At 34.6% G+C, this 18186-nt stretch overlaps 2 protein-coding genes across 5 annotated transcripts; both read right to left on the bottom strand.

Moving 5' to 3' along the window:
- LOC108781175 (uncharacterized) lies at positions 1-9791 on the bottom strand. 4 transcript variants are annotated; one of them, XM_018549094.1, is made up of 10 exons: positions 9549-9791; positions 9199-9445; positions 3897-3981; positions 3705-3822; positions 2781-3015; positions 2188-2419; positions 1792-1910; positions 1294-1437; positions 914-1042; positions 1-556 (listed from the first exon to the last, which is right to left on the bottom strand). In XM_018549094.1, the coding sequence occupies exons 2-10, from the start codon at positions 9235-9237 to the stop codon at positions 323-325; spliced, it is 1335 nt and encodes a 444-aa protein (XP_018404596.1). In that variant the 5' UTR covers positions 9238-9445; positions 9549-9791; the 3' UTR covers positions 1-322. The 4 variants fall into 4 exon arrangements, with proteins under 4 accessions (XP_018404596.1, XP_018404609.1, XP_018404602.1 ...); XM_018549107.1 differs by having other exon boundaries at positions 3705-3804; XM_018549100.1 differs by having other exon boundaries at positions 9199-9376.
- A 4443-nt stretch (positions 9792-14234) lies between these two features.
- Positions 14235-18186, bottom strand: LOC108781292 (ribosomal protein S6 kinase beta-1). The gene is made up of 12 exons (XM_018549224.1): positions 18055-18186; positions 17884-17921; positions 17339-17516; positions 16687-16770; positions 16332-16465; positions 16181-16243; positions 15917-16045; positions 15735-15825; positions 15509-15625; positions 15163-15402; positions 14530-14705; positions 14235-14423 (listed from the first exon to the last, which is right to left on the bottom strand). Exons 1-12 carry the CDS (start codon positions 18142-18144, stop codon positions 14366-14368), a joined length of 1398 nt encoding a protein of 465 aa, XP_018404726.1. The 5' UTR covers positions 18145-18186; the 3' UTR covers positions 14235-14365.

Here is an 18186-nt window from a genome sequence, read left to right as displayed (position 1 = left end):
CACTTGTAAAAGAACTTGTTTATTCGTATATCATCGTTTGCATACAGAATCATCGAACAAAAACTTCGATTTCGTGGTAGGAACGAGATCATCGCAAATCGTTCGCGATCGTCGTGAAATAAAAAAAAAAAACAGGATTACGTATAACTCATCGACGTCGTACTTTCGTTCGTATATTTATTGTCGCGTCGAAAGGCATATTAGCGCGCTCGTTAGAAAATATTTCGTTCCGGTACTTAAAGTACACCCGTGCTTTCGTGCAGATCCAGAGTACGTGCACTCTGGGAAAACGGACGGAGAGACCGCAGATGTTGAGTGGCGGTCACTTGGAGTTCGAGTTCGAGGGGTAGTAGTAAACCACCGCCGGTGCTGGCAGTTGCCAATGAGCGGCGTGGAGCTCAATCAGTTGCAGGAGAGTCCTCTTCACTGGTGGCAACGTCGTTTCATCTGCTAGAAAGGCGTCGCGCACGCTACCGAGCAGTTGCTGTAACTGCGCGGGCAGCTCCACGTCCAAGTCCTTGCCGATGCACGTGAGGATGAAGAACAGGCAGTTAGTCTATGATGTAGACGAAGAGAGAGATCAATCCTCTATTGAATTTCAACGACTTCAATTCGGTCGATGTATCGGTTTGTAGTAAGTCGGAAAGTCCAGCGCGAGAATGATGTAAGTTTATTAGGCCGTGCGAAATCTATCTTGGGACGCGATTCAGATTCCCGAGTATTTCCTAGACTTTATCTTTGTTTACATATTAGATAAACTTGAATGACACTTGGATAGAAATTTGAACATAAGCCTCGGATGCAATTTTATATTTGCATTTATCTTATAAGAATGAAGTCAATAAATTTTGTTTTGTTGCAGACTAATGGTTTAATTGGTTTTATTACACTCGTCAATTGATCTCAGTTTTACCTCGGCAAGTGAATTGATGGCGGGTGGTTGCAAACAATCCTGGCAACATTTCCAAAGCAGCGTGAGCAGCACGCGTCCGGGTGGAACGCCCTCCTGCTGTGTCTTCAATTGTAGCTGCCGTCGTTTCAACTGGAACAACGCGATTATGCTCGTTTATGCGGGCTCGAAAGCTTAGTACCGTCATAACATGCAGCAGACGATAAAAAAACAACGAGTATATAAATAATTTAAATGAATGCTAAATTATACGTTAGATCCAAAACTGACCCGTTTCTTTTCATTACACGGAGGTATCATTGCAGTCGTAACTAGTCACGCGTTTTTTACAGACATAATGGATACTTCATGATCAACGTGTGTCATTATGTGCTTAGTTATACCTGGCAATACATCTCGTTGAGAAAGATCATAAAGGCTGAGTACCGATGGCAGGTTGTGCCGTCATGCAGTAATCTAGCGCGATCCTGGTACCATTGTTGACACATATTTAGCAAGGATTCCAGGAAAGTTTCCTTTGTTTCTTTCTGTACGTGAAACGTATCTCAAGTTATATATTTCACCTTGCATGCGTCACACTAAGATCATCGTCTAAATTAAAATATTACTGTTTATGACTTTTATGTAATTCTCTTAAATATACATAAAACAAAATGAAACGTAAACAACAGCAGTATTTCATAGAAGAGCAAACGACTATATTTTTTTTTTATATAACTTATTTAATTTTCTTGAAAATATAAAAAATAAAGTTCCAATTTTTAGATATTTGTTTCTTAGAATATCTCGTTTTTTCTTTTACATTTGGTAAAAAGATAAACAGCGAGTGTCCATCGTCGATCTTTTTGATCAATTTAACGAAAGGATAATGAAAAAAAAACCTCTATAATCGTGATGCAAATTTTAGCTGCCGGCTCGGCGTACTTGCGATTCTCCACTACCCTATCCAAAATGTGCCGTACTAGTTCCATCAGTGTTCTCGCATTTAAAGAATTCGGATCTGTCAACAACATACATTAGCGTCAAATTATTTTCAATAACTAAATTTTTAGTGTTTGCTAAATTTTTAATTGTTATCATTTTTCAATTACTTTATCATCAAAGAAATCATGTAGTTGGAAATACTCTATGTTTCGTCAATTTTTGTTGAATAATTTTGTTCCAATGATGCATCACACCATAAAGTATGTAATGTACAATTCGATTGAAATAGCGTGATGATTTAAATCTTTAAGCTTAATGTGTTCTAGTGACTGATAATAGACAGACTCTCTTACCTTCTATCGCTCGCAAAAGTATATCTTGAACGGGCGAAGGAAATTTCCCGAGTTCCGAGGCGTCCGCGATATTGAGTGCTTTGGCGACTAATACATCCGTCGAGTTTATGCTCTTGGAGCGTTTCAGACCATAAGTCGACACGAAGGTGTGCGATTTAGTAAGCTTGCCCGGTTTCATAGAATTAGTTTTGACTTCGTTTTGTTCCACATTGAAATGTACCCGATTCGTGGTCTAATGGGCAAAATAATTTTTATCTCTAAATGGGCAATATAATTTTTATATAAACCCAAGAGCTTCTCTCTTAAGTTAATGCTCTTAAGTTAATAAGTTATAACGACCATTCTGCATGCAATCTTGAATTAAACCGGATGACTACTTTTGCATTCAATTTTTTCTCAAATCTCTCTTTTTAATTTTGCGCACAGGTCGTGTTTGTTCTGGATGTCTTCCAGCAAGAGACATACATGATGACGTGGTGTAATACAAGGAATTATTATATCTTCGTTGTTCGTCAATTTTAAACAAAGATGCTATGATCGTCGTGTCATACACTGTGTCGTTTACCGAAAAGCACCATTTGTGTATTACTTACGTGCAAGATATTCCCGCTGGATGCAGACGTGTCTAAAGGATGAAACTGTGATCGAAATGTGGAATTTGCTGTCACGTGATGGCTACTCTGAGAATGACGGGACGGTAGCTGGTGCTGTTGTTGCAGGGGATGTTGTACCTGTTGCTGCTGAGCGTAGAGATACCGATGTACATTACCGCTCGATTTACTGTGTTGCAGATAATACGAGGAGCGTTCCGATGCATTATTCCGAGATCTAGTCGAGATACATGTCCGTTTGGATTATTTACAGATCGGTCCAAATTCAGAATCGTGTCTCACAGAATTTAGTTGGATGCATTATTGCATGTTAAAGCCATTATACACTAATTTAATCTGTGTATAAGTAAAATGCAAATATTTCAAACAATAAAATACAAATTTTATTTAACAGCATATAATCAAATATATTGAGAATTTCATGATTTAATCTGTTTTTATATATTTATATTTATTAAACACACATATTTTTTGTCAATTTGTACACGACGGCTTTAATGTGCACCAATGTGAATTGAGTGCATCCATTCAAATTCCCTATAAGATCAAGAAGACTCTAGGCACACATTCGTGCTTTTTTGACCAATTCTTCTTTATTAAAAAAACACTCAACATATAGTTATATTATTACTGTTATCTTAAATAATTTAGTAATAAAATTGAACTTAAAAAAGTAACTTCTAATTTAATATCTTCTCATGAAAATTAATCACAGAAATCAATCATTAAATAAATCATTTTGACGTTGCATCATTGAATAGAAAAAAAAAACCAAATTATTTCGTTATTTTTATTATAATTAATGTTAGAATTTCTGAACAGTTTTTAGAAACAGCGTCGTGACTCAACTCTACCGATGTTCACACGGCGACACTATTTAAATATAGTCCGCTGGTTCATACTCACTTAGAAGGATACGAATCGTTCTGCTTCATCGTGAATTCCTTGGCGTGCACGTTTAGTCGAAGATTAGTGACGTTCGCCGTGGTTCCTTCCGCTCTCCCACCTAGAGGTGACCATGAAACTAAGACGACGATTCGTCGAATGATAAGATTTACGATATATGTGTTCATCACTGAATAGCGAGAGAATACAAACCTGGGGGTCGGTATATTTCTAAGGACGGTTTGGACTTGGGAGTCGCTACGTTACTGCTTCCTTTCTGCGGAACTGCATCCCTCATCTAAAAGTACACATCACGTATAAGAAACACAAGAACCTAATGGGCCCGTCTTCGAAACATCTTCCAGTGTATCCCGAGTTCGTGGAAATCTTTTTCTTTTCTTATTGAATTTGTATTATTATTATATATATTGTAGCGAGGCTATAAATAATTGAGAGTAAAATTGCGCTGTCTATATTAAAAGCTGTCAAGTTAAACTTTTCGATTTAATTGCCTTATGCATACAAATGAAAAACGTAGAAAGATAATTTATTATCCGAAGAAAATGGAAATGTTCAATTTAACTTTTTAATGTTATCGTAATATAATGTTTATTTCATTAATATTTATTTTATAATATTTCAAACGTGTAATAATTTTGTTTAACTCTTATTGCCTTTAATGTTACATAATTGTTATTTTTAATATGGACAGTCCTTTATTTTCTTATTTATTTTCATTATAATACAATTTTTTGCAATATAACGAAAATTTTAATCATAAAAAAATAATTTCTGAAAAAAAAAAACTTCCTCTCGGAAGCACAAAAAATCTTCAAAATAATATTATATATATAATGCTTAAATATTTCTGTAAAAACGTAAAGATCAATTTCATTCAAGCGGAATAATCTTAAATGCCAAGTTCAAGGACCTCTTTCTTTTTCTCTTGTACAGTAAGCAAAAAATTATTTCTAAATATTCTGCTCAATATGCTGAAAAATATCTTTGACATATCTGCGAATCTAATTCCAAAATCCAAAGAGAGTTTTAAAATAATCCTTCTAATATACGAACAAAATCTTGGCATTCGTTTCTCGCGTTGTATATGTATATACCGCATAACCACGTGCATTTTATTCACTACAGTGTATAAGAAGATGTTTCTTAAGTACTGACCAATATTCGGAATTGATTTTAAACGTTATTTAAAAAAAAAAAAAGAAAAGGTTTGTATTAATATATGTATGGTCCCAATAGTTTAAAAAATATAAGATTAAAAATTCTATAAAATTAGCATTTTTTAATTAATATTTTTATTTTAGTACTTAAACAAATAGAAATTTTTTCTTCAAATTTGAGCTAGTTAATGGATAAGATATTTATCTTCATTTTTTACTTATAGTCACTGTTTAGTAAAAAATCAACGACATAGAAAGGTACACATTAAGTTACGTAATAATATTACTGATATTATTGCCCAAACTTTTATTTTCAATAGTTGGAATTAAATTATTTGTAGATGTTTATTATTTCAATACGGTATATTTCTCACTGAAGATTCCGTAAAAAAATTAATCTTTTAAATCTTTCTTAAAAACTATTAAGCCATTTGAACGATAACTTTACAGAATTTTTAACTTACTGCGTATCTTTGAAACGAGATCTATGAGACCATATGTTCATATATTTTTCTTTATAAAATAACTTCAAAAATCAATTTCTCAAATTATTAAACAATACTTAAGAAACACCCTATATATACACCCTGTATATAACAGAATGTATAATAAAGAGCGTACATATACGTTTCTTTCGTTGTAATGTACGTTACAATAAATGCAACGAGCATATTGGCTAAATGCACAGGCTCGTTACGGTAACACATCACGAGGCATGCGGGATGTTAAATGTGTGTGTACGTTACTTGCCGTGGACTCAATTAAACGCGTGGGTATAACTTATGCGCCAATTTATTGTCACGGACAGTACATATTATGAATACTAATTGTAAATTAACCTACGCGATTAAAAAATAATAGATTGCGTAAATCAATCTATCTGACTGTCCCTACAAGACGGTAAATATCAAACGAGAAATATTCCAACAAAAAGAGACTTTTTGCACGTTTCATCTATTCTCTTTTATAAAACTGCAAATTTATAGTTTCACAAAAGAGAGAAATATAATAAATCAAGATAAAAAAACAGACAAAAATGAAAAGATTTGATGATTACAGTGCAAAAAAACGAGAGTCTCTCGGAAATTAAACATTTATAAAATTTTTATCAGTTCTTTAAGTCGTTTTCTTTTGCAAGAGAACGCTAAAATACATGCGAAATTGGAAGTACAACGCCATTGTGTTTGTAGCGCTTGCAAGAAATACAATGTTATCACGCGATTTTTTAGTTTGCATATGAAAAGAATAATGAATTAACAACATTAGTCTAATTGAACATAATCTGACTAATTGAATAACAGTATAATATTAATGAAACAAATAGGATTTTATTAAAATTAGAACACATCATATTTATTTCATTAATACTAAATTATTGAATTAATAAGATTATTTTCAGTAAACAGAATGTTTGTTGCTAACTAATTGCCAACATTTACGCTATCAAGAAAAAAAATTAAAGAAATACGTACTGTGTTTGGAAAGAGAAAATCCCAGGTTTTTCAGATTTTTCCACGTAATAAACATTCCATTCAATTAATAAACTGCTATAATCAGCTAACGCTGATTATACATCAGTCTGTTTCCTGCACGTCGTCTTCCTATTCGCAAGCGTCAGTTCCGGATACATCTCGCGAGTCTGCCAAGACGCGTCCGCGCAGCCCGCGTATCATACTCATCAAGTCATTTTTCCTGCACGTCGTCTTCCTATTCGCAAGCGTCAGTTCCGGATACATCTCGCGAGTCTGCCAAAACGCGTCGCGCAGCCCGCGTATCATACTCATCAAGTCAATCACGATCGAACAATTGCAAACGGACATCAGCAAAACAATAAATAAAACACCTCGTGCACTCTTAATAATCGCACGATGCCGTAACGTCCGTAACAATACCCGCTCCTATTTTCGTTCCGTGAGTTGCGTGCCGCGCTTCGACAGTCGGAAATATCGAGAAAAGTCACAGATATAGCGCGGAATGACTCAACTGTGCGGAACCATAACTCTCTCGACAGATCGAAAACAGATGCTGCGGACACCGACATCATTTCGATGATTTTAGATCTCACCGCTACGCACAATGACGTGTACATACATCATGTATCACGAAACAAAGAAATCGAGCGATCTCGACGGGAGCCGTTCTGTAGTGAGTCAAAGCTGATCGCCGTCTAACCGTGTCTAACGACTCCTCCTCCTTCTAGAGTAGAGTGAATCCAAAGAGAGAGAGAGAGAGAGAGATAAACGGACAATCAATTAAACCTCGCTTCAACTTTAATGTAGTAGTTACATTAATTTGTTACGTCTAATGTCCATTTCTCTCGATGTAGATTAAAACTTTACTCTTCACTTTACCTTTTATCCTTTTCTAGTGCCTGTGTTTCTACAAATATAATTTAATTTTAATCTTCGTTCAATCAACTCTTCATCTTTTTCTAGTTTCCAAGCATTAAAAATAGAGTAAAAGACGAAGAGTAAGTTGGGCCGAGATTAAAATTAATCTACATTAGTAGAAACGAAAGACAATGTTAGTATATACCTTTCTACATGGTTTTTCGTTAATAAGTACGTTGGTAGAAAAAATCCAGAACTCGATCGAGAAATAATGGGATGCTTGGTGGACACAAGTCAACACAAGCATCGCTCTATTTTTATTGATATATATATATTCAAGTAAACACTTAACGAAACTAGAAAACGACATACTACGATACCTCTATAGTCACCGGATGAAAAGCATCTATTGTTTTCACCGAAACAGAAAAATCGCGCAAGGAAGAATGAATTTGCGGTGAGACAAGAGAGGGAGATAGAAAAAAAGATACGATCACTCACAGTGAAGAGCGTGCGAGGATCATCCTTCCCAAGGTCCAACGAGCGGATGCTATCGAGATCCTTCTTCTTGCACACGGGTCACTGTAATTGACCGTAATGCGGCAGTCACACCGGAAGACCGGAACCTCGGCGCGCTGGCGCGACGCGACACGCGTGCGTTTTCGCACGCACGTGCACGCACGGAGGCGAATTTCCGGCCGCGCTCCGAGAGACGCACTTTCCCCGACGAGCGAGACGCGACTTTTCCGCGTCGGATACGTGCGTATACGTGCGTCGTCGTCGTGTCTTCGCTCGCGCACGCAGGGACTCCTCTCCGATGACCGAGGACTAATAATAGCCACGGCGTAGCCACGAGCGAACGCGAGCGAACGCTATATATCTACGTGCGACGCTGCGTGTATACGTATTATAAAGTATGTACGTCGCTAGTCGGCGCGAGAAGAGCAGACTGAAATATCCAACGGGAGACGGACGCTCGCGTCGCGGCGTCGCTCGCCGCGCGACAGGAACGCGCGTTGCGACGCTCTCTCGAGTTGAGATCTCGGATATCATGTTTTAATCGTATTAATCGGTTGTTAGTTCAAAATTGTCTTTAAGTAAGATTTCTAAGATACTGATTTGTGGCCTGATCTATATTCATTAATTCCATTAATTCTTACTTTGAGACAATTTTGAATGTAACGTCTTAAGATGCTAATATAGCTATATACAGTCCCCTTATGACATTTCAAGATACTTAAGATAGTCTCAAATATTAGAATTGACTATGAATACCGGCTCGTGCTTGATTTATAACATCTGAAGACTGTTTTAAATATAAGATCCGACTATGAATGCTTTTTTTTCCATTTAATGACACAAGCACCATTCTATATCTTTTTTGTCATTTAGAGAATAAGAAAAATAGAATGAGACTTGTGTTGACTTGTGACACCAAATGAAAATAAATATATATAAAAAAAATGTCAAATATATCAAGCTTGAGAAATTAAGGAAAAAATATATTTTAATTATTTTCTCTCTTATATTTTTTGCACATCAATCACTTTTACACAACGTGAAGTATTAATTTTATTAAATTTCGTACTTCAGTAAAATGATAACGAATTAATAAAGGCATTAATAAATTACAAAAGTCTCATCTTCAGAAATAAAGATAATTAAAAATGTAATGCTCTGCCTTGCAAATTTTTACCATATGATGTTACAATAATTTGTCGCTTCCGCATGCTTTTTACCGTCATTGCGGACAGCGGACTACGGTTCCTCTGAATGGATCCATTGTCTTCGCATGTCCGGCATCGAAGTTTGACTTTTCGTTTCGCATTCGATCAGGAATAACGATTATGCAAAAAATTACGACGAATTCGAAGAAATCCCTAATCTCGCTGTTAACACACCGATATTAACAAAGAAAAGTGCACCAACAGGTTTGAGAATTAAAAGTATGCAAAGCTGAGAGCCTACTCACTATAAAATTAACATGATAATAGCTGAAGGCCTCACCTTCGTCAGCGCTCCATCCGCGCGAGTTGCTCGTACCATATTCTCGCTGTTTATTTATTACCAAATATTCAATGAGGATCGACGTCAGTGTCAGTGGATTATCTCCACGGTATATTTTTTTTACAATTCACGAAACTCGATAAACAATCTCGATCGCCAGTTTCTCCTTTTTAATCGTCTTCCGACAAAAAAATTCTTGATCTATGGTGAATCTCTGCGATGCCCGATTTCACCAATATAAAATTAACTTAAATCTCGATTCAATTAACTCTTCATCTTCTCTTAGTTTTAAGAGAATAAACAAAAGAATTAATAAAAGATGAAAAATAAGTTGAAAAAGTTGATCTTACATTGGTGAAACCGCGGGCTCGAGCCTTATCGCGCCTATTTCAAAATGATGGATCCATTGACATATTTTATCGAATTTTTCGTAGCACTTTTATTGGCACTCATTAAACATATTTAAAACGACCATAAAATGCCTGAATGCCTATCGTAAAACGTTCACGGTCACGTCACTCCCGGCGCGATTCGATTTCCAAGACGCGTCGCGATCGACGGCGCTCGTCGTCTACGCCTCGCTCGATCCGGCCGATCGATCATCCGGCCGAATGCAGTCGTATCGCGTCACTCGTCGAAGCTATAGATATACCATTTCTCAATTATTGCCGCGATGATTCACCTCGGGCTGGATAATCGACGCTCTCGACGCCTTTTCAAAGTTCCTCCCGCGCGTCGAAATCACTGAGAATTGTTATTCCGGAAGGAGGACCGGGCGCGAGAGCTACAACGCGGTGCCGATGCTGTCACGCCGATGACTGGAAATACATGGCGTGCACACACCTAACATTACTTAATACGCGATTTGCGTAGTAGGTGACCACGCACCGCCTCCGTACACCTGCCAACGCGGATCACCGACGGAAAGAGAAAAAAGGGAAAAAAAAAAAAAAGAGTTATACCGCGCCTGAATCGGAACAGCGCGACCGAAGGAACGCGGGAGAAACTCGAAATTTTATCCGTGTATGTAAATTCATCGCATAAACCTCACACACTTATTTCAATTTAAATTGTAATTAATTTTGAAGAAATTGTACCGTGCTGACTTCTTACAGCTCCTTTTGTATAATATAATCGTTTAGTTTGTTTATTTTTTAAAGAATACAAGGTTCCGATCGTTATATTTTTATTGTATCTTTTCATATTTATCTCGATTTATATTTATACACAATTAATTTATATACATATTTTTTTTTACTTTACGACAAGCTTATATGTGGATAAACGAGATATGTGGTAATAATAACGTATCTGAATATATAACATTAATTTATATTAATTAATATTAATTAATATGTACATACACAAAACAAAGATACTTTTAATTTGTAGTTTTATATAACAATGTTATAATTTATAATAACAAAAATATTCAGGAGATAATTAATAGATTGGGTCTAACAAATATCTTTTCTTCTCCCTCTTTTTTTTTAAATTTGTTTCTGTATACTGAAAATCTATAAATTGCATTATGTGTCAATGATAAATGTAACAATGATCTGTGAATTAAAAATTCGGGAATTGTAAGTTGCAAAAGATTGCCTTTATAATCTTTAGAGAATAGTCATCTGAAGTGAGTTTTATATTCTAGCAGCGAGAAAATAAAATTCAGTTACAACAGTCTTCTTTATAGATCAATACTCTATACTTATCTTAATTTCTTATTAAAAAACGCCGAGTATAAATTTATACATACATACAATAATCTTAAATATTTATTAATAAATTGTAGAACGATCAATATGTAATTAATGAGTAATTTTTAATTGGAATTAAAAATCCTACCTGATTGTTTATGCAAAAACAATTAGGTGGTGACTTCCTGGATTGCATAGTTACACTCGTCATTGTGTTAAATCAAAGTAACGTGACAGTTTTATACCCAATTTATTGTACATAACATTGAAATAAGTAAAATGATACACATGACAAAGATATGTCACACACCCACACGTCGCAGACACGTTCATTTACGCTCGCATATACACACCCTCGGAAATCGTTGCATATTTGTTTATGGATACGATTTATAGAGGCTTACAAATCATAAAGCAGTGATAAAGGTAACCCTAATCTTAAATGGAAGCATAAATCATTTATCACTTTTCCGTCTAATGGCTAGACTTCGTTACATATCGTTCGATGATATTTTCCATTCCTTAAATGTCTAATGCATTCGAGTTACAAATAAATATGCAAGTTTTCTTTATACGCTAGAAAATTATAAATTAATTCGCCAATTTGTTAATTTTTGTCTTATCAAAATAGAACTAGAATCGAATCGACAAATCGATTCACTTAATGGTAGAAATGTCGGTTCTCGTATACTATTCGAATATCTTTTTGTTCGCGCGCGTGCAAACATTCGACAATGATATTCGAAAGTGCACAGATTCCTGGCACCCTTGTGTGAGAACCGACGGTAAGACGGAAGTTATATTTATTGCGAAAAAATCTTATAACTACAATATAATTTGATTAAGATTGAACTTAGCTAACACATTAGAAATGAGCACGAGACCGTCGCATGACGCGGTACATATAAAACATTTGTCTAATAATTTGAATAATCATTAAAACAATAATCATAAAAACGGCTAATTCCTCCTAAAAATCAAAATCAAAATAAACCGCATCAGCATCAATGTTTCTTTGAGAGTGCGCCAATTTAATTAGGAGAATCAATCAACTAAAGTTCTCTCGTGCTCGCGAGACGCACTCTCAGTCTCTCTCTCGCTTGCAAAAATGCCCTGACTTCATAAACAAGACTCGTTACACGGAATCCCGCGGAAGTTACAAACAACGCGTGCGTTGTGTGAGGCAGTGATGTCAAGTAGCGTTTCCGCATAATTCTGGCATGCTTTAATTTAAAGCAAATCTTAGGTAACAATTATATAGTTTATACAGCAGTTTTGGTATCTATCAAAATCTGACAGTGGGTAATTCAGGACACATAATTGGTATCTCTCTTATAAATTTTAGTATGTCGTCGAGTAATATATATCTTCGAACAGCGTCTTGACAACTCTGTAGGCACATTCCTGCTTTAAAGTCGAAAATACATGTGTTCAGATACGTACCGAAAAACCGATCAGAAATTCTCATTGTCTCTGAATACACATTTCTCTTAAATGCAGCTGTGAGTATATAACGTGATTTTATAAGGTATATATGTACTTATTTATGTACTACGCGACGTAGTCGAAATGCAACTTGCCTGCAAGAGAACGTTTCTACGTACGGACAAAAAATATCTGACAGAGAGAGTGTCGAGCAATATTACATTTCGACTATCCAGTTATCTGTTATAAATAATTGAAAGATATCTGCCTGCTAGCATGGCCTACTGAACACTTGGGTAGTTTGGAGCTTTTGTGAGTGATTTCAATCACTCTTGCTTATGTCTATTTTTTTCCTACTGCGTTCTGTAAGTAAAATCAATATTATCTATATGTATTTACACAAATGATACAATCATGCATGTTACGTAAGGAACAAGTATAGAATACTTATTCGGATGGAAAGTCCATGTTTTGCAGTAACATTGTTACCATGGTAACTTGTTCTCATCTTGTACTATTCTGACTTTTCATTGATTCAATGTATGTAACGTAAAATATCTTTCGCAAGAAGACATTAGATTTGTACCTCAAAGAGTTGCGTTTATCATTTAATAACATGAACGTATAGTAAAGGATACAATATATCAGTTAAAAAAACAAAGCCATCTAAAAAATATTATTTATATATAAACTCAACTACGTAAGCATTCATCCCTTTCAATATGACATCAATACCTTACAATAAGAACAACTTGTGACCTGGAGTTAAAAATACACGCAGGATATAGGTCCGCATTTGCAATTGTAATATTTTATGTCTTCCGCTTTCAAGTTACTGAATGACAATGGTCATTCTCATTCTAAGATATCGATATACATGATTATTTAACAAAGTGTTCTTTCGTTCTGGAGAATATAAACTATATTATAATCGAATTTGCAATGTATAGGAACTTTCATTGTGTAAATGCAATTCCATTGTAGTGTTATATACTCCATCCCTACAGTCATTACTTAGGCAAACTATTTCTTACATTATTGCCATGGAAACGTTATTACTGCTGAAAATATTTTCTCCTAATAATATATACGGTATATACGGTATATATGGAACGAACTTTAAGCGGCAGAGCGGTTGTGGTAGCATTTTTCGGAACTTTTCTTATTAAAAAACTAATTAAAGATAATTAATAAATATTGATAGATTTCTCAGCTTATAAAATAAGCTTGCATTATTAGAGATGTATGTATAAATCTTTAGATGTAAAAATATTATCAAGAGATCTTGTTTTTAATTCCTTATTGAGAAATTCGATGAAGTCTTCATCTAAAGCCAGCAATCGAATTACTGTGAGTAGATAACCTAACGAATAGGATTTTGTCTCCTTGGAGAAAGTTACTTATTCGTACTTCCAATTTCTCCCGCCAGGTAGTGTAGTGACACATCGAATTTTCCAATAATATAAAGTTTCTTAAGATTCAAGTATCAACTTGAATATTTCGACAATTTTAAAAGCTTATCTTTAGCTACATCACAGTACAAATAATCTTGTTATATATATAAATAAAAAATAACACGATTGCTGCAAGCAATCTCAATAAAGATTCGTATATATAAAGTTGAAAAATTTTAAACTGATGATAGAAGTTTTATAGAAATTGATACGTGAATAATTCCTCAATGCAACAAATTTTTTTTAAATGAATCTGTAGCTAATTGAAGTAATCTGTAATAACTGGTTAAGAAATAATATACTTTTTTGTGGATTATTTAATCTGTTCACATTAAAAAATGCGACTACTGTATATGCTACCAAATACCTGCTGCGTCGCTGTTAAATCATAATCTATTAATTGATACTTTTATGCGCAATATATAGATATAAAAAAGATTTGCTAAATGTAACTGCTGGATATCCAATGTAATAATATGGATACTGGATCCATTCCCTAACTATTCCCTCTAAATTATAAAACCCCTCCCTGAGGATTATGAATATCCAGCAGTTGGGCAAAAATGCTATCTACTAGTCTAATAGTAATGGTTAGCCTATTTCAATCATCTCTGCATCTTCCACGTTGTTGTGACTAACAACATTATACCTAGAACATTATCATATTCTTTTTAACTCGATAATTTTATAATATGAAATCGTACACTATAAAATAATTAATTTAAAAATAGAATTTGTAACTTTTATATTCTTACGTGTGATTTGGTAAATGGGTATTGTGAAAATGAAGATGCGTCGTCCGAGGTGAAAAACCACGAGTTGCTTTGCGAGGACTTCTAGCTTTTATGACTCGTGGTGATGACATGGTACTTAAATAGGGTTGTTGAAGAAATACATCTTCCATTATGCTTGGTGCTACATATGTGAATCCCTGAAGAAAGTTATATTATTAAGAAATGCTATCAGATAAGCATCATGACTTATTAATTTTTTTAGTTTTAAGAAATGAAGAAAGAAGATCTATATTGGTGAAAATAAATATTAGACACATATATAGTCTCAGATAAGCATCATGACTTATTAATTTTTTTAGTTTTAAGAAATGGAGAAAGAAGATCTACATTGGTGAAAATAAATATTAGACATATATATACCGATTTTGTCAAGTCTTATGAGAAAGATATACTTTTTTCTCTCTGTATATTATACTATTTCATACTTAAAGCCAGGAGTAAGACATACAAGTTAAAGTGAGTGAGTGAGTGAGCATGAGTGTGTATGTGTGTAGAAGTATACATAACTTTCTCGTAGAACTTTAGCAAGATCGCTTGTAGCCGTACTCTATTATAAAATTCTTATGCTCCTAATATAATTAAGAAAAAACTTACCTGAAATAACCCATCAGCTGATTCGCTCAAAGTGTAATCTACTGGAGAGTCTATTGGTGCTGAAGTAGTAAATTTCTTATCAAATTGTGATACATCTTCTTCACTAGACAATTTTGGTCTAAAAGGAGGTTTTAACTGTCGAGATATAACGTCGTTCCAATTGATATGTTTAAAGAATTTGTGTGCCTTTACTTCTTCACCATCTGATTGAGCAGATCCCAATCTTTGTGCAACTTGCCTCTATACAAAAGAAAATTACATACTTTTAATATATATTACATTTTTTCAAAATAATATCGCTTTTAAATTAAGAATATTAACAGCGAGATTAATTCATAACACTAACCTTTAATAATTTTCGAATAAGGTCTTTAGCATCGGCTGTTAAGTATGCTGGCAGAGATAATTTACCACGTAGAATTCTGTCGATAGTTCTCTTCCTACTGTTTGAGCTAAACGGTGGCTAAAAATTTAGCAAATAGTAATGTGAATTAATATGCACATTCTTTAAGTTCATATCATGAATATACTATAACGGTTTCATTTAGTTCATACGTAAAGGCAATACATACTGCTCCTGTAAGCATGTCATACGTTAAACTTCCCAAACTCCACCAATCTACTGCTTTTCCATGTCCACTTCTTGTTAAAATCTCAGGTGCCCTTTAATAAAATAGTACAACAATCAATACAAATTATAGTTTTAAATTATAATTGTAAAATTTCTTAGCAATCTACATTTTATGATATTTACATATATTCGATAGTTCCACAAAATGTATGTGTAAGAGCACCCTCTTGTATATGCTCTTTACATAATCCAAAATCAGTCAATTTAATATGTCCATCTGCATCTAATAAAATATTTTCTGGTTTCAAATCTCTGAAACAATTTATTACAAGCGTCATAAATTCAATGCCGCAAACAAAATGTTTAATATATATCAATTATATATTGCAGCTTTAAATTATATTTTAACTCTTGATGTAGAGAATTTATAAAAAGAAAATACGATACCTGTATATAATTCCTTGCAAGTGTAGATGTTGTAGAGCTAACGTAATTTCGCATAAATAAAAACTGCAAAACAAATGATATGATATAAAATGCTAGTTATATCTTTGAAGTTTGAACAAAATAATTTAAGATATTTTCATGATTCACTCACCGCGCAGTATCTTCCATGAAAATTCCTTCGTCGTTTAAATGATGGAACAATTCTCCACCACACATATATTCCAATATCAAATATAATTTATGACCAGTTTGAAAGGCATACTTGAGATCTACGATAAAGGGATGCTGCCAAATGCAAGCATAAATAAATGAATTGATATTTTGTTTAAAATATGAGTATGATATATGAGATAAAAGAAAATAGAACGTTAGCTTTTAAACATGTTAAAAAGTTAGGAATTACAAGTATCTTTTTATACGTACTATTAAGAGATTATATACGTATATTAACCATTTGTTGAATTCTAAATACTGCATATTTTTTAGCGTATATGAATATAACTAACCTTTATGGATTCCAAGATGTTCCTTTCAGCTCTAGTGTGAGCTGTATCTTTCTGATTTCTTACAATCAAAGCCTTGCGCAATACCTGTTTCAAACAAAACACAAAAGAATATGTTGAATGATTGAAGAAAAAAGTGATACAGATAAAAACATATGACAGTGGAAGATAATATAAAAATAGATACTGATTAAAGAATTTATCATTAGCATTCTAAAGATAAAACTGTAAAAGCTAATTTTTTTCAGTTCACAACAATTAAAGTAAAATTGCTAGATCATGTAAGTTTCTTGTTCATAAAATGTTGGCTGACCAAGAAAAATATGAAATGTAAATCAAATAATAAAGAAGGATCAAATATACGGACTAGATTTTGGTATCTATTCGATATATATATTTATAAAAAATTGAAATACATCTTTCAATTACATAAACTGTACTATTTATTATCAGATGTAATCATAAACAATGCAGCAAAGTATCATATAATTTTGACATATTAGTAATACGAAACAATGAAATAACATTCTTAAATTACCAATATTGCTGTAATGATTCTTTATCGAAGGTAGTTTTCACACATTGCTTATTTAGCAAACACTGCATATTTACAGAAATCACATTGCACAATTTTGTATTAAAAGAATTTCAGTACCTTCATAGCGAAGATCGTGCCGCTGTCGTTTCCCGTTATTTTGCGCACTTGAAACACTTTGCCGTAGCCGCCTTTTCCAATAACTTTGCACAATTCAAAGTCTTGCGGTCCGACCTTTTCGTGCGTGCGATTAACGTTATGCTCCGATATCGCCACCGTCTCCACCACGTCCGACGAGCTGGAAGCGATAAGCAGGAGAAATTTAATAATTTCTTGGCATTAACGATAAGAGTGGCAAGGTGGAGTAACCACCCGTCGCAAATTTTGCAGGCCATCTCGATTTTCGGATCTCTATAAAAGCGTCTCGAAAGAACGCCATTTATCCCAATTTATCACAAAACGTAAATGAACATTATATAAATTTACTAGTGCACATTTAAACCAACGCGGGGAAATCCCAGGGTCGTTCCAATGTTTCAAAGTTGATATCCCGAAATTAGCTAATCAAGAATTCGATCACCCAAATGACAAGCGGGGGCAGATTGCGTGCAGGTAGAGGTACACGCGACACGAGCGGAACACGCGCGCGGAGGTCCTATACTCACCTTACGATCTCATGCTCGTTCAGCGTGACGCATTCCTCCTGCGAAAAGGAAAACAGATGCGACGTTAGAATGACGGTACACGTGCCGCTGTCGCGGGCGGGCGCGACGCGGAGGTGGTATTGGGATTCCAGTCGGGAGATATAAAAAGGAGGGCGGGGAAGTCCTAATTACCGCGTCGATCTCAATGATGTCGTCGTCCTCCGACTCGTCCCTGTGCGGCAGTCCTGCATCCTGCAGCTCGATATCAAAGATCGCGGACATCGTGTGGTCGGTGCGCTCGCAGTCGCGTCGCTGTTCACTTTA

Source organism: Cyphomyrmex costatus, unplaced genomic scaffold (assembly GCF_001594065.2).
Source record: "Cyphomyrmex costatus isolate MS0001 unplaced genomic scaffold, Ccosl1.0 scaffold123, whole genome shotgun sequence".
NCBI classification, from domain to species: domain Eukaryota; kingdom Metazoa; phylum Arthropoda; class Insecta; order Hymenoptera; family Formicidae; genus Cyphomyrmex; species Cyphomyrmex costatus.
The sequence above is the reverse complement of the archived record's forward strand: the minus strand, read 5'-3'. Positions and strand labels throughout refer to the sequence as shown.